General features: G+C 33.7%; 1 protein-coding gene and 1 long non-coding RNA gene across 4 annotated transcripts; one reads left to right on the top strand and one right to left on the bottom strand.

Moving 5' to 3' along the window:
- Positions 1–7,631: 7,631 nt before the first annotated feature.
- Positions 7,632–9,828, bottom strand: LOC125216392 (putative pectinesterase/pectinesterase inhibitor 51). Its single transcript, XM_048118086.2, has 2 exons — positions 8,845–9,828; positions 7,632–8,537 (listed from the first exon to the last, which is right to left on the bottom strand). The coding sequence occupies exons 1-2, from the start codon at positions 9,719–9,721 to the stop codon at positions 7,855–7,857; spliced, it is 1,560 nt and encodes a 519-aa protein (XP_047974043.1). The 5' UTR covers positions 9,722–9,828; the 3' UTR covers positions 7,632–7,854.
- Positions 9,829–20,704: 10,876 nt separating this feature from the next.
- LOC125209110 (uncharacterized) lies at positions 20,705–23,031 on the top strand. 3 transcript variants are annotated; one of them, XR_016136770.1, is made up of 7 exons: positions 20,705–21,022; positions 21,110–21,672; positions 21,879–21,997; positions 22,083–22,124; positions 22,286–22,384; positions 22,564–22,650; positions 22,760–23,031. It is a non-coding gene; the product is annotated as an uncharacterized LOC125209110 (long non-coding RNA). The 3 variants fall into 3 exon arrangements; XR_016136769.1 differs by having other exon boundaries at positions 22,286–22,369; positions 22,760–23,027; XR_007174304.2 differs by having other exon boundaries at positions 20,705–21,030; positions 22,286–22,369; positions 22,760–23,027.
- Positions 23,032–27,920: the final 4,889 nt, after the last annotated feature.

Raw genomic sequence — 27,920 nt, 5'->3', positions numbered from 1 at the left:
TTTCCTTCAAGTTCTCAGCTGCTACAAGCATGTCATCTACGTATAGAACCAAGTATGTAATGCCAACACCCTCACTGTTATATTTGATGTACACACATCCATCATATGCAGATTTTTTGAACCCAATATCTGACATGTGAGTATCAAATTTTCTATACCATTGCCAACTACTTTGTTTCAGGCCATAGATACTTCTTTTAAGTAGACAAACTTTATCCTCTGACCCCTTCACTTCAAAGCCTTCAGGTTGAACCATCACTATTGTTTCTTCAAGTTCTCCATGCAAAAACGTTGTCTTCACATCCATTTGGTGTAATTCCCATCCTCTGTGAACAACAACAGCCAACAAAATTCGTATGGAGCTATGCTTAACTACGGGTGAGAATACCTCATTAAAATCAATCCCCTCCTTCTGATTATAGCCCTTAGCCACCAACCTAGCTTTGAATCTGATTTTGTTTGCTTGAGTCATTTCTATCTTTTTCTTGAATATCCACTTGCACCCTATAGCTTTCTGATATGCAGATGCATCCACCAAGATCCAAGTTCCATTTTAAGCAAGGAAACAATTTCTTCCTCCATTTCCTGTCAGCCATTGCTTCCATTCCTTTGATCTCATGGCTTCTTGGTAGCTGCTAGGCTCGTAATACTCTATGTTTTTAGCTACACATAGAGCATAGAATACCATCTCATAATCACTAAATTTCTTTGGAAGTCTCCTCTCTCTTCTAGGTTTATCCAAAGTTGGCCTATTATGATCATCATGCTGTTGTGCTTCCTGACTTGGAATTTCAGTGACTCTCTCTTCTCTCCCATCAACCTCTTCTTCATCACTTTGAGTTCTGATACTTGAGTCATTCTGCTCAACATGAGGCTCCACCTCAAATCTTGTACCATCCTTCTCCTTGATGAGAAAAGGCATTTGTGTCTCATCAAAATACACATCCATGCTAATGATCAATTTCTGACCTTCAGCTGTAGGACACCAAAGTCTGAATCCCTTCACTCCGTCCTGATACCCAAGTAAGACACATTTTATGGCCCTACTATCCAGCTTGCCTGTTTAACATGAGCATAAGCTCTGCAGCCGAAAGGCCTCAAAGTGGAATAATCTGACTCCCTCCCATACCATCTTGAATCTGGTGTCTGATTATCAATAGCCGAGGATGGTGATTTATTTATCAATTTTGATGCAGTAAGAACAGCTTCTCCCCAAAAACACTTTGGCATTCCAGAAGACAGCAGCATGCACCTGACTCTTTCAAGAATGGACCTATTCATTCTTTCCGCCACTCCATTTTGTTGAGGGTTTCTAGGAGCAGTCTTGTGTCTCTTTATTCCTTTCATCTTGCAAAATCCTTCAAATTCTGCTGATAGGAACTCCAATCCGTTGTCAGTTCTTAAGCACTTTAGGCTGACTCCCTTCCCCCTCTCTACCTGCAGCTGCCACTCCTTAAAGAAACTAAAGGCCTCTGACTTTTCCTTGAGAATTTTCACCCAAAGTTTCCTGGAATAATCATCGATTATTGTCATGAAATATCTTCCTCCGCTGGCAGTGGCCGGATTACAAGGACCCCACAAATCGCTATGGGCATAATCCAAGACTGCGGTGGAGGTGTGCTTGCCCTTAGGGAACGGAAGTTTCTTTCCCTTCCCCATAATGCACTCTTCACATTTCTTGATCTCTTTTGCATCACCTGTACTTAGGATCAATCCCTTTCCTAGGAGCTGCCGCAAACCCTTCTGACCAATATGTCCCCGTCTCCTATGCCATACATCAAGATCAAGATGTTGGACTGCATTTGAACCCCCTACAATCACTTCTCCATTCAAGTAATACAAGCTGCCTTTCCTGACTGTACTCATCACCACCTATGACTCCTTGTACACTTTGAGAATTCCTTGTTCAGACATAAAACCAAAACCTCTGCGCTCCAACATACCCAGCGAGATAAGATTTCTTTTAACCTCAGGTATAAATCGAACTTCTCCTAGTACTCTAATGCTCTCATCATGTAATTTCATTCTAATATTACCAATGCCATGAATAGTGCATACTTGGTTATTTCCTAGCAGGACCGATCCTCGAGCAGGCTCTAGTTGTTCGAACCATTCCTTATGAGAGCTGATGTGGAAGCTACACCCTAAATCAAGGATCCGCTCTTCTTCTATATCTCTCTCACCAACGTTCAATATCTCTGTTGGATCAGCCTCTTGGATCACATCAGATGTCCCTTGATTCATACCCTCCTCCTTCTGTTTTCTTTTTCAAGCAAAACAATTTTTCTTAATATGTCCGGGTTTCTTGCAATAGTGGCAGGATCGGGTCTCTTTACCCTCGAATTTCTCCTTCCCTTTATGAGGTTGAGGCTTGGGAAATACATTCTTCCCCTTCGTACTCGATTGCTTGGACTTCTTGACGTTCAAAACTTCCGTTGCAACTTCTTGGCCACCATTTGATTTCTGGAATTCTTTGGTTTTGAGCGCTGATTGCACCTCCACGAAGGTGATGCTCTTCTCTCTGCCATACAACATAGCGTCCTCCAATTGCTCAAAAGATCTTGGCAAAGCGGCGAGTAGGATAATCGTTTTGTCCTCATCATCGAGCTCCACGTCGATGTTTTCCAAATCGTCAACATACTTGTTAAATTGATCCAATTGCTCTCCAATCGATCGATCCTCGCTGAACCTAAACGCGTACAGCCTCTGTTTCAAGTACAGGCGATTGGCTAAAGATTTCACCATGTAGAGCTCTTCCAATTTATTCCAGATCCCAGCTGCCGTCGTCTCTTTCGAGACCTCGCGCAACACCTTGTCGTCAAGACTCAGAATAATCGCGCTGTGTGCCTTTTCCGCGATCTCAACCTGCTTAGCCGAGGGTTCTTCGGCTCCATCTTTATCCGGTGTCAGGGCATCAGCCAATCCATGCTGAATGAGGAGCGCTTTCATCTTCAAGCGCCATAACCCAAAATCATTTTTTCCGGTGAATTTCTCAGCTTCAAACCGTGCCATCGCCATCAACAATCTTCATTCCCACAGACGGCGCCAATTGTAAAGAATTGAAAGTGAAACGAAGAACAACACACAAAGAATTACGTGGTTCGACGTAAATGTCTACATCCACGGGCATAAACGGCTTGAATGATTTTATTTCAAGATAGTATGTAGGGGATACACTATTGAATTATACAGAGAGTATCACAAAAGAACACCACACACTTGGCTTCTCTAATCTCTCTGAACTCACGAAGAAAACTCTTCCAGATGATCTCTCTACCAAGTGAGCTCCTCACTCTCTTCTTTTGTATCATCTACTTGAGCTAAACCGTTAGCTCCAAATCAGTTACAAAATGTTAGCTATGAACGTTACAACCAATTTATTCTCCAATTTATTATGCTTTTCCAATATTGCATATGTAGTCCCTCATAGTTTAAATATTTCCATGGACACCCCTCACTACAAAAATACTTCCACACAACCTTAGACTTTGATGTAATATTGTTGGAGGGACTTTTGCACTTTTTATACCTTTTTTAGTCCAAAATACCCTTCGGTCCTTTAGAGCATCTCCAAGGGGAGAGGTAAATGGAGAAGTAAAGTTAGATAACTACCATATTTACCTTTTTTGCATGAAAAATAATTCTCCAAGTGGAGAGGTATTTGAGAAAGTATTATACCTTTTTTCCCATTTTGAATAGGTATCTTTACCTATCCATCAGTGGAGAGGTAAAATCTTATAACTACCATATTTGCCTTCTTTTCATAAAAAATCATTCTCCAAGGGAGAAGGTATTTGAGAAGGTATTACGCTCTATATTTTTTAATGCATTTTGTAGTATTATTTTATTTTTTAAAAATCATATACCTTTCTATATACCTTTTTTCTTTGGAATGTGTTACTTTTTGAAAGGGTATATTTCACTTTTTGAGAAGGTAAATTGATAATATACCTATTCCATTTACCTTTTCTTGTTGGAGATGCTCTTAGGGGTATTTCAATTTATGATGAGAGGCACTGCTAGCATTTCTTTTTTTTGAATTTGCAGATACATTTCTAAAGTTTCTAGCAATTCCGGTGCAACAGAAGGTCAATTGTGATCGCGGCAGCTGATGCATTCTCAAAAGATTCATTTGTTGCTGGGGGACAAAAAAAAAAGTAAAAAGAAGGTGCTTGGAAAGAGAAAATGTAAAAGAGAGTCAAATAAAAGTAACTGAGTCAAGATTCAAACACGGGTCCAAAATGAAAAACGGACACGACAACTACTACATAGCACTTTTGTGATGTATTCCACAAAGTTATATACGTATTTATTAGAATTTTAATCGGGTATTTAGCCGAATTTTTCATGGGAAACCGAACGGACACCAAGAGTTTAAGTTATCAATTAATCAGTAATGGAATTTATTTAGTTCGATTATCGATTAATTGATAACTGACTGTCGATTACCTGTTCCTTGAAGGGATTGTTAGTGTGGACGCGTCCATGCGACCACCTAATTAATAAATACAAAAACAGATACATTCAAAGAGAACAAACTAAGAAAAAATCAAAAGAAAATACCTAATAATCTGAAATTTATGAAACAAAAATTAGAAAAGCTGTAAAGATTAAGAAAAAAAACTAAAAGCATTTAAAACAGAAAACACTTATGGTTCGTTTGATAGCCGCCCAGAAAACAGCCTGTTTCTGGTCAAACACTTGATGTATGTATCTATTCCCACTTACAGCAGTTACCTTTTTTCTGCCGTGTCAAGAAAAAAAATTCTTTCCAACATTTGTCCTTCTAATGATCTCTATTTCTCTTCTGCATTCTATATTTCTTATCACCACAACTTTCTCCAATGAATCCATAGTTTTCATGTAGGGAGATTTCACTGGTTATTTTGCTATGAAGTTACATTGAAATATTTGGAATTTGTTTGACAAAAAAAACGTGGGACCGCTGCACGTGATAGCCCAAAATGTCGCCAGCGTTGTAGTTCGTTGAATTGTGATTATTTTTCATCAGATTCGCGAATGAGAAAATCGACAAAGAAAGGAAATAACTTACTAATATCTAAGGCGGATCTTGAAGATGAAGCTGCAATTGGTGAAAATCAATAGCCATTTGAAGGCTGTTAAGATTTGAAGAGGTGAAGCAGCTAAAAATTTCTTTTTTAATCACATGGGTTATGATTTTGATTTTTTAGGGGCTATTGATGGGAGTGCGAAGAACTTTGATAAGGTTTTTTTGCTGCTATTGATTCAGTTGAGGATGAATTCTGAATAAAAAAATTTGGCTGCCATTGATGACAGTGGGCAGGTTTTAAGGTCGTTGCAAAGAAATGAACATTAATGAGATTAAAAATATAAAATGGGTGCAAATGTAATTCTAATTGACACATCATGTTTCTGGGTTAATCTCAGCAGCGTAACAAACATACAAGTAAGAAAATAATTTCTGATCAATTATCTTGATTATTTTCTTATATGCTATTTTCTCGACATGGGTATCAAACACTTAATAAAGTGAAAAGAGATTATTATGAGTGTCACTATGAATGCAACTGGGAGTCGAACTTGGATGAATAAAATGGGTAGGAGTGCATAACAATGTTATCGATTTTTGGGGTACAATTTACCCCTTTGTTCTTTAGTGGTTCCGCTGGTAGGAAGACTGGATATCAACAAACATGGTGAGGTAGATCAGTCTGCCTCGTCAGCTATGGTACCCAATGAAATAGTACCTAATGTTCTTGAGCGTGTCGACGGTGATGAACTGACATTGGCGTTTGACTCACCGAAGAATCCATATGGGGATATGGCCTAGAATCCTTCATCTCGAAGAAGGTATGTCTTAGCAAACATCAACTACACTTGGTGCATCAACCACACAGACGACTCCCGAGGCACACTGGCTTGGAAATGTCAAGACCAACGATTAGCAGCTTGGCTATTGTCTTCTTTATCAGAGGCATCTTTCATCCAAGGGTTGAAAACCACAAACGATATCTGAAAAGCTTTGCACACTAATTATGCTAGCCACTCGAAGGCCATCTAAAACAACTTCAAAACATCAAGAAAGCAAATATGTCAATGAATTTAAGGAATATCTCAACAAGATGAAATCTTATATAGATTTTCTGGGATTAGATGGATCAAATTCCTTTTACTATAGGTGGACTATCACTAGCATACAACTCTATTTTGGTTTCAAGGTGTGAGCCTTGGTTAGTGTAGGAAGTGAGTTCACTTTAATTAAACTTTTGAGTCAAGATTTAGTGAAGAAATAACATTTGGTAGCATGGAGGGAACTAGTAATATGTACTATCAGAGCATTTATATTGAGAGTAGTTTAGGATATTTTTATACACAATATAGTACTCTGAAAAATGAATTATTGAGGACAAGTGAAAATTAGATTTCTAAATGCAAAACAAACAGAGGTGTGCTTCGGCACTGCAACTTTTCTTTCTTTCTTGCTATCTATGTGCTTTAGCTTTCTCTAACCCACTTTCTATTCTAATTTTTTATGTTTTGCATTATATTTGAACATTACCTAACCTATTTATAGATATTCAAAGATGAAAAGTGGTCAACTATTGCTAGGTAAAGTACGTAATTTCTCTACGTCACTTTCTCTTATCATTCTTGAAATCATTTCCTTAATTATTAAGACATCAAATACAAGTCACTAGCTTCACCACATGATTATGTAGTGTGATTGTGACCTCTTTTCTATTCATGAAGAAACTCCCAACAAAAGCTTTAGGATGATGCTTGCTTCACTTCCAACTTGAGCTATTCTTTACTTTGAAGTTTTTTCATTGAGTTTAATAAAATCAACATAGTTCCGTGACTTAATAAGTTTTTTAGTTTTCTTCCTGCGTTTGTTTTCAGCTTTAGTTTCCAAGATAATTCAAAACAATTAAATTACTTTAGTTTCAAATCGTTTTAGTTAAATTGTTTCAGTGTATGTTCTGATCATGTTCTATTGCAATTAGAAGTAATTTTAGGGAATTTTATTACTCCCTCTTGGTCCCCATTAAATATCTCATATTTCACTGGTGCAAGGTTTAATAAATTGTTTGACTTTATTAGTAAAAGTAGATAGAAAAAATTAGTTGAATGTGAGTTTTACTTTTATATATTAGTTTTATAATAAAATGTGAGTGAAAATGAGTTAGTAGAATGTATGATCTAGTGAAATAAGACATTTATTAAGGAATGTTCAAATTAATAAGAAAATTTGAGACGTTTAATGGAGACCGGAGAAAGTAATTGTTTGTTTGTATATTGATGCTTATATTTCATACCTCAAAATTCACCACACGAGGCTGCAGGGTTTTTAAGGTCATGTTACCTATGTCTTGAATCATCTCCAAACACTCCAATATAGAGAGAGAAGAAGATGAGAAATATTCACAGACCCAAATTTTTGGATAATCCGATTTTAAGTGGCAATTGGACATAATCCATCAAATACTCTATCTGTGTCATTAGAAATGAAACGTTTTCCTTTTAAGTTTGTCTCATTAAAAATGAAACGTTTCCTAAAATGGAAATATCTACATCTCTACTTTTTCATCTATCTTACTTTACTCTTTCTTCATTAACTCACAAAACAACACTATATAAAAACTCGTGTCGATTCTCAAATGTTGCATATTTAATGGGACGGAGGGAATATTTGGATTCACAAACATATTTAACTAGATATTTGTAATTTTACTAATACCCTATTGAATATGGTCATTATCTATATACCCCGTAACAAATAGGTCAACATCAATAACGATGAAGATTGGAGAGAGGTGCATTTAAAATTAATACGTATTGACTAAAGCAATAATGAAACAATACGTTAGATACTTAGACGCCATTAATCCACCGATCACCTTGAATGAAATTTGCGAGAGAATAAGACGCAACATGCTCCGCCGGAATCCGGCTACTCCACCGTACTCTTCCCGATGTGTCCGATCCGGCACCGGCATTCTTGTACTCTCCATAGTACAAAGTCTCCAACGCAAAATCCCCGTCCCACGGCATCCATCCATCTGACGTAACAATATCCTCCAATTCACACGAGATAAAAACAGTCCTTGAGTAGGCCTTCCATGGCCTACCCAAGAAATTAGTGTGCACCTTTGGATTTTGGCGGAACAGAGCCAAATAGGCCTCTGTTCCATTGACCACGCAATTTTGGAAGACGAACCCTGTTGACATGGCAGGGTCCGTCCTCCCGTGGGCCGTGACAGCATTTTTCTCGCCTTTCTCAGGGTTCTGCTGACGCGGAGCAACGAGGATGTGGCAGTCCTCGAAGAATGCGGCTGCGTTACCAAAGATGAAGTCGACGTTCCCTTGGATGCGGCAGGATTTGTAGTACTGCCGCATGCCATGTGGGTACAGAGTGTCTTGATTGCCGAGGAATTCGCAATTTTCGATAATGGAGCGGTCGCTGTCTGATCGGAATGCCACAGCTTGATAAGTTTTCGGGCCAGCCGTGTTTTGGAAGGTTATGTTACTTGCCATGAATCCATCTCCAAGAATTCCTGTAGAGAAGACGCAAGGAGAGGCTTACAAATTTTCACAAACCTTAATTTTTGGATAGTTCAATTTTAAAAACAATCGATCAAATATTTGGATGCAACATATTCACTAGATAATTGTAATTTTATAATATCCAATCCCAATCATTATCTGTACATGTAATAGGTCAAGATCAGTGACTACGAATGTGATGCATTGCTTATGGATAACGTCACCATCCCTCAATTAGTCAATTATTGTTAAACGGTTCAAATTTATGATAAAATATTTGGAATCCAACATATGTAAAGAAACTTAATTTAAACATACCAACAGTAGCAGACCGAAATGTTGACACCCCGGGCTGGCCAACATTCTTTGACCCGGTAATGACGGTTTTGCCCATCCCATCTCCTAAGAAAACCACATTCCTCTTATCCAATCCCACCACAACCGTCTCCTCATAAACCCCGGTTTTTATCCATACCACGAACCGCTTATCCGAACCGGAAGGCGCGTTGTCGACCGCCTTCTGCACCGTGTCGTAGTGGCACCCGCCTCCGTCCTTGCACACCACCACGTCAGCCTGCAACCCCCGAGGCACGCCAGCACCCGAAAAGGATTTAGACCGGGAAACCGGTTCCCAGAAGCCATCCCGCTCGGTCCGGACCGGGCCCCAAGAACCGGTTTTCTCATCATACAAATCATAGTTCACCAGCATCGCCAGAGTGTGGCCGCCCCCACTGATCGGAGTAGAATTGAAGAACGGCGTCGTTTCATTGGCATTCGACGTTTCATTGATGAGCTCCGTCCAGCAGTCGTACTTGGCCCCAAGCGAGCTGCTCATCCACGCCCGCGCCTCCTTGGTCTGGCGGCGGCGCAGAGCCCCGAAGACGAGATCGGCGCGGTACAAGCTGGAATCCACTCCTTCAAGACAGTTTTGGGCTTTGACGGTGCGGTTGGGGTCGTTGAGGATGTCTTGGACTAAGACGCGGCCCTTTTCGAGTTCGCCGGAGATGAGGTGGAGCGATGATTGGATGAGCTGCAACGCGGTGGCGTTGGGAGGCACGTGAGTGAAGCGGGAGAGCCAGTCTTCGCATTCGGGAGGGTCACGTGAGGCTGTGCAGGCGTCGTGGATTATGCTACACGAGGAGTGCTGGGCGATGAGGACAAAGAGGAGACTTATTAGAGAGAGAAATGCTGCCATTGGAATTGAATGAGTTTGTTATTATTCCATCTTCATATTCTGATTATATAGGTTTGGCTGTTTGCTAATGATAAATTCATAATACTCAAGATGGAAACTTTGGAGTATAGTCTTTGTACAATCTTGGAAAATATAATTAAGCAAACGCGTCATAATGTCTATACATGGAGTATATGGAAATTAAGGTCAGTTTGACTCTTCAAATTTGCCAATTTGTTCAACGCGTAAATTTTCTGGTCAAAATTACATTAATTAGTACTCCCTTCCCTCTGTCTTCAAATACAAATTTTATTTATCCATTTTAGATATGAATAAAATACTGGTTTATAATTACTGTAAATGACAAAAAGGTCGCATATTCCACTAATTCAATTCATTCATAATAATCATTTAAGATTACGAAGTGGAGAATAATCAAAATATGGTGTTGTGCCAAAATAGGACAGGTCGACAGCATTTGATTTTTTTGGATGATTATTATACTGCATTTTTGGTTTCATTGGATGTTTTATTTTTCCTATTTTTTTCGGTTTTTATTACTCTCGTTTAATTGGTCGGCTATTAAGTGAATTCTCTCCATAGTTAAAATAAAATTATGAGAATCATAGTTACAATTTAATAATGCTATTCACTTTGACTTACTATTTACAATAAATGTATAGGTGTGTTTTATACAGAAAAGTATAACAAAAATATACTCCCTCCGTCCTGCTTTAGCAGTCCCATTGACTTTTCTGCGCTCGTTTTATAAAAATGATAATAAATAGTTAAAATGGAGAAATAATAAAGTAAAAAAAAGAATAATGTAGAGAAGAGTCTTATCCACATTATTCTCATTTTTATTTTATTATTTCTCCACTTTAACTATTTATTATCATTTTTACAAAACGAGTGCAGAAAAGTCAATGGGACTGCTAAAGCGGGACGGAGGGAGTATATATTTTGAATTTAATTAGCCAACAAAATGGAGTAGTAATATTTTTTTGAAGTATAAAGTTTTATATTTTTTCGTAAAACATACTCCTTCCATCCCAAAGTAATTGAGTCGTATTCCTTTTAGGGGTTGTCTTAAAGTAGTTGAATCATTTTCATTTTTGGCAAAACTTTATATTTTCTCATACTCACTATTTTTTCATCTCTCTTACTTTACTCTCTCGATTTTAATCCTTAATAAATTAATTTTTTAAATCTCGTGTTCACAAGGAATGTCCAACTATCTTAGAACAAAGAGAGTATAATTTAATTTTTTCAATAAAACTTTGGCCAATAGAAATCTATATAAGAGTTTTGTGAATTTTTATACGCGCAAGCAGTGGCGGAACCAGCGTAGGACAAGCCCCCGCGCCAGCAGGGGCTTGGCCGGTTCCTGATCACTAAATATCACCGGAAACTTTAAGGGCGCCGCCAGTTGCAGAAGCTCCGTGAAGTGCCGAGGAAGAAGAAAGTTACAGATTTAGGTTTTTTGATATTGGGCTGTAACTTCAAAATAGAATTAATTGGCCCGTTTTTAATATTAGCCCAGCTATTAAATAATACTCATACTCCTATTTAATTCTTGGACCAACATCTCACTTCTCTTTTTGACAGATAACTACTCATTTATTAGTATTTTTTTTTTCAAGAAGTAGTACTACTGATATTTTGATTGATCAAATCGAAGCCATTAGTTTTATTAACTCTAACTCATATATTTAATTCCTTTTCCATTAATTTGCCTACAAAATTATACTATCAATTTGTTAATTCTAATTCATGTACTATCAATATGTATGGTGTATGAATTTATAATTCCTTGTACCATCAATAATTAATATATTTATTATGTATATTACTCCTTATTAGATTATGTTCTCTTTATTTTGATTTATTTACTTTATTTAAATGTAATATATTAATTACTAATGAGAGCAAGAGTTTAGGGATATGATTTAATATGAAAAAATGGTAATATTTCATAAATTTATAATTTTTATAGTTTTATTTTGAATTATTATATTTTTTTATATCTAAGTGTCCTAGAATTTTGGCGTATGATTTAACTTGAAAAAATGTTCTCTTTAACTTTTGTAAAAAGGTTATATGTAAGAGTAAATATTAGTACTAGTATAATATATTACTACCTCCTTCCACTAAAATTCGTCCCACTCTGACCCGGCACGGGTTTTAAGAAAGGTAATGGAAAGTGAGTTGAAAAAATTAGTAGATTGTGGGTCCTACTTTTATATTAGTTTTATAATAAAAAAATGAGTTGGAATGAGTTAGTGGAATATGGGGCCCATTACCAAAAATGATAAAAGTGAAATGGGACAAATTTTGGGGGACGGACGGAAATGAAAAACTGGAACAAATTTTGGTGGACGGAGGTAGTATCATTTTTTAAATTATTTTATTATTATTAATATTTCAGCACCAACTTGTTTGTATTTCTGGTTCCGCCACTGCGCGCAAGAGTTAGTGAGAATTTAAATTAAAGAAGATTCGATATTAAAGAAGAAAGGTTGAAGAAGATTGAAGCAGGAAAAGTGCAAAAATAAGAACTTTGTTACTAGGAGGAGAAAAAAAATAAAAATGAAGGCGATGGAAAGGAAGAAAGGTAGAAGTGTCAAATAAAAGTAACTGAGCCAAGATTTGAAAGCAAGACTAAATGGTCAAAGGCAATGCAACCAATTAACTTCATTCACTTTTCAAGAGAAATGCTCAAGCTGAATGCGCAGTAAACAAAACAATCGACAATAAACAAACGAACAAAATAAAAAAAGACAACCAAAAATCATGCAAACCCCCCATTTACCTGTCACTGAATTAATAAACCATTAAGCTAAGCAAATAAACACTACAAGTCAGCAGCAACCCGACCACGACCAGCAAACTGCCTTCCTCCACTTGAAAAGCCACACCACCAGCTCAACCAAGAACAAGACACCAACAACAGAAAAACAGACACTGAAGGAATGAAAGAGAGAAAAAGAAACAAACCGTAACAGAGAACCCCTCAATTAACTTCATTCACTTATGTCTATGAGATATATTTATCAGAGTTATTAAATTTGAAAAAAAATTTAACCGATTTTTAGGTTATTCACTACAAAAATACTTACTACTGTACTTTAAGAATACAAAAATTGAGACGCAATTATTTAGATTAGAATTTTTTTAAAAATAATAATAATTTATAACGAAAAAAAAAATAGTTTCTAAACGAAGGATAAATTAACTAATTTTTTTTTATTGTTTAGGACTCTTCGAACGGAAGCGTCTTAAAAAACCATTATAATTGTATTTAATATTTAGAAACATAGATACCTCCTTAACTATATTGAAAAAAATATCCTTAGTGAATTTTATTTTTTAGCGATTATTGTTATTGACTATAACTGATATTCATTCTAGGAAATCGAACTGACACCGAAAATTTTAGTAATCTGTAACTATCAGTTATCTGGTGTGGATGGGTAACCATTAGACATAGTGAAAATATAAATATAAAGTTCGCACATTGTTTTTACAGCTTTTATCATTCGTGTGCAAAACAAATACCCTCAAAATTCTAAGTAGGAGTATTAAGATATTAGTAACTATTTTTTCATATATATACTCTTTATAAGTAGACTGCGTATAAGTCTCTAACATTTTGGGTCGTGACAACATACCTTTAACAAAAAAAATTGCACCAGAGGACCAAATGCAATGCATTGAGCCACTCTTCGGAAGAAAATGTCAAAATGGCTTGAAGGATATTTTATGGCAATACCTAAATTCGCTCACATATGAATTCTATCATATTTCTTTCAGTAACTTCTTATGTGATTTCCTAATAAGTTCATCAGGTACTTCATAGTAGGTGATTAAAGTTTTGTCATTATTTGCACAGAAAACATTTCTCATATCCATCTATTTCGAGTTAGTGGTAACAATATACTAGTTGTATCATGTACTACTTTCGTCTCACAATAAGAGTTACATTTCACTTTTACCATAAATGGTAAGTAGACCCCACATTCCACCAACCAATTTTACTCACATTTTATTATAAAACTAATATATATAAGTGGGACGCTGGGACTCATAATCCACTAACTTATTCAACCTACTTTTTTGTACATTTCTTAAAATTCGTGACCACACTAAATGTGATACTTAATGTGGGACAGAGTTAGTATGATTTTTAATTTTTTATTGAGAAACAATAAAAACATGGAAAAGTGAAGTTATTTATGCAATAAAATCTGAATCTATAGTACATATAATAACAAATATTTCACATTTGGTTAAATGATATAGTAATTATTTTCATAAAAACACTAACGTTTAAAATATTATTTCATTATATATTATCAAGCTAATTTGTTACTCTAGGCTTAACTTTAAAATGATTTTTATGATTGGTATTTTACCAAGAATTTTAATTTAGCTCAAACTGAAATTTTTAGCCCCATATGAAAATTCAATCTCAAGATAGAAATTCGCATAGTTTGTTGTCATTCATGATAAAATTGAAACATGAATAATATTTAAAAATATTCAAGCATGTGATATTAGCTATTTAGTCATTTGATAAATTTTTTTTATCAATAATAGTATTTGAAATTAAGAGAATGTAAATTTATAAATTAATATCGCAAAATTAGGATATTTTCATAAAAAAAATAAAATTGCACCATAAATCACAGTAAAAATAAAGAAAATTTAGGTAAAATAGAAACACGGAAAAAATAACAGAAAATGAGTTTTATAAGGAAGAAAGGGTCTCATACTATTATTTTTATACTACCTCCATCCCACATTACGTGTCACATTTAGCGTGGGTACGGATTTTAAGAAATGTAAAGAAAAGTGGGTTGAATAAGTTAGTGGATTATGAGTCTCACTTATATATATTAGTTTTATAATAAAATATGAGTATAATTGGTTGGTGAAATGTGGGGTCTACTTATCATTTATGGTAAAAGTGAAATGTGACTCTTATTATATAATTTGATTAGTAATACTCCCTCTGTCCCGCTAGAAATGAAATGTTTTCCTTTTTCTTAAAATAGAAATAACTTTATCTCTACTTTTCTCTCTCTCTTACTTTATTCTCTCTTCTTTAACTCACAAAACAACACTACATAAAATCTTGTACCGAAAAGCAAACGTTTCATATTTATTGGGGCGGAAGGAGTATAATATATATACCCATTAAAAGAAAAAAATGCGCTAGGTTAGATTAATACAAATTAATTAATAATTATAATTGAGCTTTGATTGAATTATTTCATGCAATAGGTAATGAGCCCATGGCCAAGGGCCCATATAGCAAATTAATCTACTTATGCTTTTCAGTGAAGTGGGACAAAGAAAACCCACATCATATAAAGTTCTTTTTAGCTTTCTACTGTACAAATGTTTATATCAAAATTGTTCCGTACCATAATATGCATGGACTACGTACGATAGCACTGAATTCAACCAATATAACAAAGTAAGTAGTACTAGTTTATTAGTACTTTATTAGTATTTGTTTTCAGTTGCTCAATTTACATAATTGAATATGCATCTTGATCAATATTCATATTTATTTTTCTGCTGCGCTTTCATTAGATAAGAGACGAATTTTTAACATTAATATCATATTAAATCCTTTTACATCCATTATCTTTAACACGACTTTAGGATGGGGAAATAATAGATAATTGTCAAATGTCAAGATATTTGGATATTACTACTTGTTACTAGGGTTGGCAAAACTTGACTACAAAGGCGTTTATATTTCGAAATGCTTCCTCCATCCCCCATTAATTGACACCAATTTCATTTTTCGGCTGTCCCAATTAATTGACCCTCTTACTATTTTTGGTAATCGACCTCACATAACCACATTCCACTAAATCATCTCACTCACAGTATAAAATTAACATATAAAAGTAGGACTCATATTTTCATTTTTCACTGCATTTCTTATAATCCGTGTCATGTCAAATGGTGTCAATTAACGGTGGACGGAGTGAGTAGTTAAATATGGTTTTTCTAAATTACTACAAGGTTGACAAACCTTGATTTCGTACGTATTGGGAAAAAGGAGTGCAGAATTCAATAGAAATTGGACTTTGAGAACATGACATAATTGTATCATTAAATTTATCATAAATTGTTGTTATAGTATGGTTTGTATAGTTTTGTATGCGCATAAATAAAAATAATACTGAAAAGTGAAAATCCTTATATAGTTGATACTACTACTAGTTTTTTGGTTACCTTTTCTTTAAAAAACCCTTGTAACTGTTAATTTGGAAATATTTTTGCCCGGTAAGTTGTTAGGAGAAATTAGGAATGTACAGGGCGTGGTATTGCTTTCAAAAGGGTATGTCCCATAGAATATTTCTTTATTGCATTTAAAAGATATATAAATTCGTAAAATGAATTTCAAAATAGTGCAATTTGTTCATAAATAAATGAGCTTTGGTTGATTTTATGTTTTTAACTGAACTTTCAAATATATACATATGAATTATTTCTCCCCTGATTTTTTGTTTTAAATTGAAGTTAACGTGTTCTCAGAATGTCAACGTGACAAAATTGAACGATTATTGAAACGACATCGTTTGGGCGCGGATAAGCATAGCTGCGTTTTCATGCAAGGTGAATTATACCACAAAATTAAATGCCAATTCCAATCCTCTCACTCCTATAAATACGGTTATTTCTCCCCACTTAAAATACACAATTCTCAACATACATACATATAGTGTGAATTATTTAAGATGAAGAAGGGTTTGGTTGCGGCCTTGTTCGTGATGGTGGTGCTGCTACATGAGACACGGCGGCCCCACTGCCACCGCCGCCCTGCGACCCGATGAGGATCTCGTCGTGCACATTGCCGATAGTTTTGGGGAGTGCTCCATCGAGGGAATGCTGCAGCAGGCTCAAGGAGCAGGAGCGTTGCTTCTGCGAGTTCATCAGGAACCCAGACTATAAGCAATTCCTGCAATCTCCCAACGCTGCCAAATTAGCCCGTGCCTGCAACGTCACCATTCCCACAAATTGCTGATTTTCTAAATTTCCAAATATAAAACGGATCAAATTTACTTTGATTCCTTCTTTACTACTCCTACTACTATTGGAATGTAATAATTACTATAATTATAATGATAAACTAAATACTACTGGTAATAATAAGTTGTTTTGACGACACTTCCCGATTATATGTATGCTTCTGTCTATGATCTGAAATTCTATGTCCAAAATATGTTCATAGCTTATGGTATAGTACTATAAATTATAAACATACAGGGTGATTATCAGATTAAATAAAGCCCATCAATGTCATAAAACATTAATAATTAAACTACCCTGAATTATTCACAGTTTAATAAAAAAAAGGTTCTCATTAATGTTTTTGACTGCCCGAATGTTGCTTCTATTTTCACGTGCCAAAAACGATGTACGTGATAATTTTACAAACAGTATTTTCATTTCTATCAAAATAGTTCAGTTTTATTAAAATAAGGTAGATGAATACACAAGCATTAAAGGCGGTGACGAATCCAGAATTTTGATTTGGGGGCACGATAAATAATTATATTTTCGAGTTTCATAATCGGTTAATTATCTTTTCTTTCCCATGTCATTGTCTTTTTTGATGCTTCATTATCTTTTATTTGGATGACTTCCACCGTCAAATATAAAAATTCTTATATTTATATATCAGGGATAATTTATTTAAACTTTTGCAAAGTGCGTTATTTTTAATGACAATACATCTTTTGGCTTATTTAATAAAAATTCAATAATTTTAAAAATAATAAAAAAGATATGCATTAGAAATGCAAAAGATAAAAATATGAAATGTGTTACAGAATTAAGATACTTACTTTGCAAAACATTTGGTTAATTATTAAAATAATCTAAATATATTAAAAAGGACAATAAATACATGTAATAAAAACTAAATGCATTACAAAAAAAAAGTTTAAAAATACAAAAAATTGAAAGGAATTAAGCTCGACTGCTCGAGAATAGTGAAAAGATAAGGAAAATAAATATATTAGTAGGAAATTAAAAAAATGTTATATAAGAAAAATTAAAGGCTTTAAATATTTTAATGCATTAGGAATAATAAAAGGTAAAAAAAAGGGGGCAAATCAAAAAGGAGAACAGAAAAATATGAAAAAGCACTCAAGGGGTGTCGAACTTGGGACTAGCAGGAGAAATCCGGAGCATTCAACCGGGCCAATGATATTTATATTTTATTGAATCCTATTAGACCTGCCCAAAGTTTACCGAACCGGTGGTTAAAACCGAAAACGTAACCGTCGGTTACGGTTTCAAACCGAAACCGTCGATTTTTGAACCGTGGTTCGGTTCAGGTTCAAAAATTTTCGAACCGAAACCGTGCCGGAACTGTCGGTTCCGGACGGTTCAAAACCGGAACCGCGAAAAATCGCCGAAAAACCATGAAATCAAGCTGGAACCGCAAAAAAACCGACGGTTCGGAACCGTAAAAAACCGCCGGTTTCGGTTTCGAAACCGGCGGTTTTGGAACCGGAACCGTAACCGTGAAACACCCTCGCGGTTCGGTTCCGGTTCAACAATTTCTAAAACCGGAACCGGCGGTTCCGAAGGTTCCTGAACCGTGGGCACCTCTAAATCCTATATAGTATTATTCCAAATTTTTGGGGGTACAACTGTACCCCCTGCTCCCATGTAGATCCGCCAGTGATTAAAGGCCAGGGACGATGAACGACCTTTCAGTCACGACACTCATCTAGCATGTGACATGCAAACGTGCTACAAAAATAACCGAACTGATAGAGAAAACACATAAATCTTACTTTTTGAAATTAAATTTATTAATAATATAAAAAATCCTTGTAAAACAATGAAACTCTTATTTATAAGTGGCCTAGAAACCCTAGTAATCTAAAAAGAGAAATAGTTAAATAAATTAATATTAAATATTGATAAATTTGGAAAAATAATAAAATTAAACTAAATTTGATAGCAAAATTCTAACGTAAACAACATGGCCTAGTGACGACTTTTATTTTTCAAACCATTTCCCAAATTATGGAAATTAAATTAGTTTGGCAGATTTTGAAAGAGAAAATAATTTTTAGTGTCTTGTTTTCAGGTTGTTAAAGCATGGAACAAATGCTAATACTTTATTGATTAAAGTTTATAGTAATTGAAAATAATTTAAATCGCAAAATATATGGAATTCGTGATTAGATGGACTGAGATTGTTTCCAAACTAATTCTAGTGCTGTTCTTGAAATATTTTATCTATGAAATACTCATCTATTCCAAAACAATAGTTTTATTTTTTTATTTTTTTTTTGGCCTATTCCATATAATTAGTACACTCTATTTTTGCCATGTTTTTATACTCTTATGAGTTGGACTTTATTTTTCATTAGCAATACTCTAATAATTTTTTTCTAATTCCGCAATGAAACTTATTCCATCCTAATTCCCTATTTTTATGATCAAGAGGGAGTAATAAACAAAAGGTGAGGAGATTGAAATTATTGTCCCAATATTGAAAATTAAGAAATTGAAGTCTTTATATACTTTGAAGAGTCAAAATTTGGACGATATGGGCTCTGAAATGCGACCACAAAAATCATAAGAAAAAATGGCCCAACTAAAATAATAAAAGGCCCAGCAGAAAAGTAATAAGTTAAGCCCATTTGACAATTCATCTTCTACATCAATTTTTCTGGTCCCCGGGCGCTGGAGCGCTGGCCAATACTGCGTCTGTCCTTGTGTTTGTTTGATAGGTTTTACAACCCAACTATAATCTTAATTAACGTTCTTCATTTACTTCTTTCATACTTTCATTTATCTCTAAATCACAAGTACGAGAAATGCTTACGTGAGGTTGACACAAGACAATGACGCATTGGATGTTGCTAACATGTTGAGACCATCTAAGTCAAAATGATTTTTTATATGATGGACTAAAGGAGTAAATATTTCACTTAATCTGTTATGGAAACAATAGATATAAAACTTGTCCAGATTTAAATTGGTATGGCCCACCAATTCTTAATTGAAATCTCTGCGTTCAGTGTGTCTAATTTGGATATACTAGTGTTAACACCCGTGCTATACACGGGCCAAACGATTTTAAAAAAATAATGTTGAATAATAAAGAAAAAAAGAGAGAATAACAATGGCGTCTATAATTAGAAAAATGTTTTAATTACAATAAGTATAAATATTTAATAACAATATCAAGAATTAAAAAAGGAAAACGTACTCCTTCGAACTCAATCTAAATAAAAAAAGTTATAAAATTGATATAATTCAATCTGAATATAGATAGAAAAATACCTTCAGATTGAAACAAAGATGATGATGCAATAGTGCTCCCTTCCATATTAGACGTATCAAGTTCATCACTATCAACATCATTCATAAGCCAAAACCCAATTAATTCAAGCCCAAAATCCAATCCTATTATAAAAAAATTTAATAGTATAAAATTAAATTTTGTAGAATACATATTAATTAATAAAATAATTAAAGAAGGGAAAAAAAATGTGAATAGTTTAATCTCATGGTACATGTTATAACTAATTCAATAATTATGAATAAAACAAATGAAACAGATTTTTTGATAAATACAGAATTTATTAAATAAATAAAAACAACAATATATAATAAAAATAAAATTCTCATATTTACATATAAATATTAAAAACAATTATTATACAATCATTATAAATCTCTAATTACACAATTAAATGGCCCAACACATTAAAACACACACCAAAAAAAGAATGGAATAAGCCCAATTCGATCTTTTAAATTGTCCCATGCATCTAAATAATGCAGGCCCAGAAAATCAAAAGTCCAATAACAATATTATCATTAGTTGGAACTAATTAACTTAATTAGACTACATCAAATATAATTAACACACTTAGGAAACAAAACCATAATTTATACACCATATATAAGCCATTCACTCCTCTCTCTCCTCCCTCCTTGTCAGCGCAAACCCTAAACTTTCTCCATTACAATTAGCCGGAAAATCTGTCGTCTACCACCGAATCGCCGCCGGAGACGACACCGCACACCTTACAACTCCTTACCACTGTTAATCCAAAGATTTGAACCTAAATGACTACCAAAACAATCTCAAAACCTACAAATTCGCCGATTTAGATGCCCGACTAAATTCTATTCGCCCAAAGCTTATCGAGGCCTCCATCATCGGTTTAACGAAGACGACGGAGGGTGGTGTAAAATCCGTTTCAATACAGCAAAAATCCATTGATATTTCAGCAATTACATCGAAATCGGTTTCGGTTTAAGGCATATTCGTGAGAAAATCCATTGAATATTTAAAAATGTCGAACAATAGATCTATTCCGACTCTTTTCATTTTGGTGTCTTTTTCAGATTCGGAGAAGTAGTAGAAGACTTTCTATGATTCAATAAATTGATCGAAAATATTGGGAAAAAAGACCCAAAAAATTCGAAAAACCCTATAATTACATGGCTATTCAGATAAGTTTCTCACACTAAGTTCGTTTCATCAGTATTTTGAGCAATTACATGTTGGAATGTTGTTGATAGACTCTATTAGGCAGAGATCCACAGTTGTGACCAAATATAGAAAAATTTTATATCACTTTGAGATTTCATTTTGATGCAACACTATTGTATAGAAGAGCATTTTATAGAATTTCAGAATCTGTATAGGACTTGCTGTCTGTTAGAAATTAAAGGTTTTATGACAATTTACATGATTCAAATGCTTTTTCTAGTGTATACATTCTATAGATGTTGTGAAAGGAGATTATACTATACTGCAAGCTTTATATCTATATATGATCAACTACAGTTAATAAATAAAGACCCGTTTTTGACAGGACTGTACTGTTGGTTTGCTATGTGCTCTTCTCCCTATCCTTGGTGGTAGTTTCTTGTGCCCTTCAAGGAATTGTTTCCATGACAAAACTGTAAGACAGTAGACCTTGCATAATGATTTTTTCGTATTTTAGTGACTTGTTTACCTAATTTGTACTCGCAACATTTTCTGGAATTGATATTCAGTAAAGATATTAGTAGTTGGTAATGTGTAGGAAAATGATAAAGCTACCTGCAGATGTTCTTATTGCAACCTTCTCCTTTGTGTGAAACTAACTACTTCAACCACTTATTTTAGAAATTGGCAAACACCTCTAGTTGCTGATGAAGAAGAAGAAGAAGAAGGAGAATGAAAGAATATGTAGAAGCAAGATGATACCGTAAAAAAACTCACCTGTTTCTGCCACTGGCCATCAGGTAATGGTTGTCCATTTCCGTGTCCCTAACAATCCTAGCTTGAGTTTTTGCAGTGATGACATTTATATTTCCTGATGGAATGCAGATTGATGAACAAATATTGACATGTGATATGATATGCATTCAGGTAAAAAGTGAGTTCTAATAAATTCTTAATTTAATGGCAAGGATATGAAAGGTACTGTAATATTGCACAACATCTGGTTTCATTGCAAACCCTCAAACATAGAGAAAACAAAATAAGATAGATATGTTATCTATGCAGTTAACTTTTCTTATATCTTGCAGGTTTGAGAAGCAAAATTTCTGTTTGTATATAGGATGAACAACATCCATTAAAGAGGGATCAGAGTCTGTCTCAGGAATAATAAGGTTAAGACGCTTAAGGCAAGATCAATATTCAGTTCTAAATGTGTTTAGAAGAGCAATAAATGAGTATTCAAACTGAAATCTAAGCATCACAGATCAAGAAAAAAAAAGGAAAGAATCACTAAGCTGAAACATGTAGAAAACAAACACAAATGGCAAATATGTTACCTGCAGTTAACTTTTCTTGTATCTTGCAGGTTTGAGAAGAAAATTTAAAAACATAGAATGAAAAACATCCACTGCAGATGATCAAGAGAGTTTTTCAGAAAGCATAAAACAGTAAGGTAAAGAATCTGAAGCTAAGATCAATATACAGTTGCACGATTGAGTTTATATGAATGTTGGCAATGAAATAGATAAATATTCTATTATGCTACTGCTTGAATATTGCAGATTTGAAAGGAAGCAACTAAAGATATGGAATGCAGGTTAAAAGAGAACAAATTTGGGAAGAAAGAATGTGGAGTTAAAAAGACTGAACTACCTAATATTCAGTTGCTTGTTTCAGTTGATAGTAATTTTGGAAGAATGGAGTAGGTTTTATAGAGAAAAAAACGCGAGCTTACGTGATAAAAGATGGGCCTGTTGTGTAATCCAAAAGTATGCATGTTCCCCATAAAAAGTTAAAAACATAATCATAGAAAGGACCTTCCAAATAAAACAATAAAAAAGTATCAGAATTATCATCCCTGAAAAATATTAAATATGTATACTATATAATTAGGTTTAGTAAATCTTAAAATAAATAGAGTTTGGTATAGCCTGTTAATCTGGAAACCCATTGCATTTAATAAATAGAATTTATTATAACCACCTGCAAACATAATATTACGGTTAGTCAAGTATAAATGATCAATTTATTAGGTTAAGTAAATCTTAGTATACATGTTTAACTTTCATAACAAATAAACAAACGTATAAAAAGATTCACCAAACAATAGATTAAGGAGTAGCTGCCACATGTCAATTACAAAAACATTGCATTTTATAAATAGGGCTAGCATTGCCTAAAAAGATAGTAGCAACCACCTTCTTTGTAGTAGTCCATTATAGCCTAGACTGGTTCAGGAAGTAGGACAAAAGAAGATAAAAAGGTACAACTATTAAAACTTCATTCACTAATTCTTCGAATATAATATGCTCAACTTTTTCTATAATTGGATATACTTTGTTTAAAACAGAACCCTAATAGCATATAGTGTGAGTATATGTTATATATGCTATTAGGGTTTTATGCTTCCTAAGACTCGATACTTTCTGCAAAAAAAAATTTAAGAATAGCACCCCTCCAAAAATTGCATCCATACAGTATCATACTTTGTCAATAGCTTTTTTTTATGAAATAGAAAGATTGTAAAAGTGTGTATGTAATTTATTTTCGTTTTAAGTTATGATTTCAGAAAAGAAAAATGCAGAATATATGATTGCCAGTTCAAAACAGTGTTAGTAATCTTGGTTTTCAGAAATTGACAGTTCGATTAGTTTTAGAATTATGCCCATGTAATAATTAATATGTATGTTATCAATTAATCTCTTATGAAACATATTAAGTTTATACGCTACCGTTATGGGGGCTTGGAATACTTATTTTTATGGCAGATATTTATGAAATGTTTTAAATACTTATTTTCATGAAAGGTTTTAAATATGCATTTAACATATGAAATATTTCTTTTTCAGAGACAAAATGCATTGAAAACAGGAGTAAATCAGACAGCTTTGGAAGAGTGGAATAAATAGAATAGAATATTTTTTATAAAGCCTATGCAAAGTTAACATGAATAGGCCGCAGGAAGGCTGCTGCTATACACTTAAATTCTCGTTCCATATCAACTAATCAGACATAAGATCTATATTAAATAAACTGCATTTTACAATAAGATAATAAAATTTAATCCAAGATGCTGCCCAAATTTCATAACGTTTCCCGCCAAAATGGGGCCCAGTGGCAGTTCTATAAATTTTGCAAACAAGTCTCCCTTTATATGAGTATATAGATTCCAGGGAACTGATTTCTCCATTTCATATGTTTGGACCAAAAGACCCCTCCAAGTTTTTCAAATTTCCACACTTTTACCTTGTCGTCGTATTGTAGGCAACATGAATTTATGAAACCACACTTTAATTGTTGTGCTAGAATTCGAAATCAAGTTGCAAGCAACATCAACTTTTCTTCCAATATTCTCAAAATCACCAAGTAATACCAAAGCAAGAACATAGACATCTCCGCTGCACAGCGAACATCCTCGCTGCCTCGGCTCTGGCCCCGACGCCCTTGCCACTCAATGATTGAGCTCCCGAGCCGCTGACGGCGAGCTCAAGAATACAGATTGAGATGATCTCTAATTTTTGCAACCAATTTAAAAGGCCCGAATACAGATTGGGATGATCTCTCTCTAATTTACACAATATCAGAAGGTCAAGTGAAAGTAAAATAAAAGATAATGTATCCCTAACAAAATACCTCTACTAGGAGTATTTACTGAAAAAAGAGGCAAATTTGATGATAATCTTGGGTGGACAGAAGATCCCAACTTTGTCATATAATTCAATTAATTAATACAATCCTTCAACTCACAGAAAATCGAATTCAATGATGTTATCTACGACGACGCCAAGATGAGGCTGCTGCCGCCCTCAATCGGACGGACCGGAGCTTTCGAGCCACTGCCAGCGAGCTCAAGGCGGTCGGAGTCGACTATCGGCGGTGAACAAACTGTCGTGTATGTAGGAGAGGGAGAGGGGGGATGCACGAGGTTGCTGGTGGCGTGCTGTTTTAGAGTGAATAGTGCGGGCCCTAGACCAATTCTAGGACTTCCATTAAATATATCTTGGACAGTGAACGGGTAATATTATCGTTACATCATTAGACTCGGTATATTTACAACCAGTGTTTCACCTGTACAATGGACGAATCATTGTACTCCCCCCGTCCCATTAGAAATGAAACATTTTCTTTTTTGGTCTGTCCCATTAAAAATGAAACGTTCTAAAAATGGAAACAATACTCTCTCTACGTTTTCTTCTCTCTTACTTTACTCTCTCTTCATTAACTTACAAAACAACACTACATAAAATCCTGTGCCGAAAAGCAAACGTTGCATATTTAATGGGACGGAGGGAGTATTTCCTAAAAAAATTAGAGTGAATTACATAAATCGTACCTGATCTTTCACTTTTGCACATAAATGGTACTTGATCTTTATTTTATATCGTTTTTGGTACCCAGTGACAAAAATAACCCTAGGTACCAAATATGTGACTTTTTTTCATGGAGGATATTTTTGGAAATTTCCATTAAATAGTACCAAATATGTGATTATTTTTTCTTCCTTTCTTATTTCTCTTTTTCTTCATTAGTTTCTTCTTCTTTCTTTTTTCTTCATTTTCTTCTTTCTTTTTAGCATTTTATCTTCCTTTCTTTTATTTTTTTTCTCCTTAGTAAAATGTTTCTTCTTTCTTCTTTTTTCTTCTTTCTTTTTAGTGGTTTATACATACATCTAATTGCATTCATAATATAAATAAAAAATAAAATACCTAATTAAATTAATTATATAAAGTAATTAAATCAATTGAATATTTTTTATTAAATTATTTTATACTCATTTTAAGGTTGAAACACCTAACTAAAAATACAATTCACAATGTTATATTTTTATTAAGGCTATATTGATTAGTTACTAATTTAATGTAAAATAATAATAATTATTATTACATAATATTATGTGATTCATAATTTATATAATTATACTACAATTATTTATTAATCACTATCAGTTTTTAGTATTATAACAATAATAATCTATATTGATTAGTTACTAATTTAATGTAAAATAATAATAATTATTATTATGTGATTCATAATTTATATAATTATACTACAATTATTTATTAATTACTATCAGTTTTTAGTATTATAACAATAATAATCTATATTGATTAGTTACTATTTAATGTAAAATAATAATAATTATTATTATATAATATTATGTGATTCATAATTTATATAATTATACTACAATTATTTATTAATTACTATCAATTTTTAGTATTATAACAATAATAATTAAATATAATTATAACTATAGTTATATTTAAGTATATTTGAATGATATTAAAAAAAAATTAATATTAATATTGATTAATTATAATAGTATAAAGAATTAGGAGAATGAGAGAAGATATTATAATATCACTTTTGGTACTAATTTTATGTTTGCCCAAAATACCTTCTATGACATAAATGAGAAAATATATTTGTTTAAAGGGCATTTTCGGAAGAAAATTGCATCAGGTACCAAAAATGTGATTTATAAGTACCAAAAACGATATAAAATAAATATCATGTACCATTTACGTGCGAAAGTGAAAGATCATGTACCATTTATGTAATTCACTCAAAAAATTAATACTAACACTCTCTCCATCTCAGTTAAAATGACACATTTTTTTTTGTCTCAAATAAGATGACACATTTCTATTTTTGGTAATCTTCTTTTCTATTTTTGGTAACCTTCTTTTTCTATTTTTGGTAACCTTCTCTCTCCAATTAATACACTCAATCACTTTTTCTCACTCCAATTAAAATATTCAACTATTTTTCTATCTCCATTTAATACTCACACCCACTTTTTATCTCTCGAATTAAACACATTAACCAACAACTCTTAAAATCTCGTGCCGAATGAGAAACGTGTCATCGCCGGGACGCGGAGAGAATTAAATTATTACGCATCAAAATAGGACATCCAGTTTCGGACGTGGACAAGAGATCGTCCTACTTCGGGACGTCCTACCTCTTGTCCGCTATTGCAGACGGACACCTCCCACGGACTAACCGCTAGTCCTACCTCTTGTCCACTATTGCGAATGCTCTTATATTACTTATAGCATCAAAATCCAAAATTAAGACCAATTCGACATCCTTGGATATTAAAATGAATGGATGAGATTAAATCTCACGAATTTCAATAAATAGTACTCCTTCCGTCCCATAGTTGATGTCGCACTATCCCTTTTAGTTTGTCCCACAAAAGATGACACATTTCCTCTTTTGGAAAAAGTTTCCTCTCACAACAATTATAAAATTATATTTTCTCTCACCACTTAACACACAAAATAACATCTCCTAAAATCTCGTGTCATCTCCCAAGTGTGACATCTACCTTGGGACGGAGGGAGTAGTAGATAAAATATCAACAAAGGGGTAAGATCGTCATTTAGTTAACATATTATAATTTTCGTGATTTTTTTATATCAACATAATGTATTACAAATATCAACACAGTGATATGAAAATATCAACACAGTTTTATTGATATTATGAGATTGTTTGATACATTTATTGATAAAAATCTGCTTATCAACATATACGAACACTGAAATAAAAATGATCAATTTCATCATTCGAATGTCGTCAAAACATATGCAATTGAGATCAAATTTATTTAATTATTATTTAAATTTATATTATAATCCACTTGACATTGTTTCAAAAACTGATCTACCCATCTAAAGATTAATAATTGGTTTTAATTTTGAATTATTATTTAAT

This window comes from Salvia hispanica, chromosome 3 (genome assembly GCF_029641045.1).
Source record: "Salvia hispanica isolate PSC_SH4W2 chromosome 3, Shi_PSC_v1, whole genome shotgun sequence".
NCBI classification, from domain to species: Eukaryota; Viridiplantae; Streptophyta; class Magnoliopsida; order Lamiales; family Lamiaceae; genus Salvia; species Salvia hispanica.
This window is presented reverse-complemented; position numbering and strand designations above follow the sequence as displayed.

Coding starts and splice junctions, on each gene's coding strand:
- LOC125216392 (XM_048118086.2), bottom strand. CDS start 9,721: ATGGCAGCATTTCTCTCTCTAATAAGTCTCCTCTTTGTCCTCATCGCC. Junction 8,538..8,844: donor ATTTCGGTCTGCTACTGTTG/GTATGTTTAAAT, acceptor TCTTCTCTACAG/GAATTCTTGGAGATGGATTC.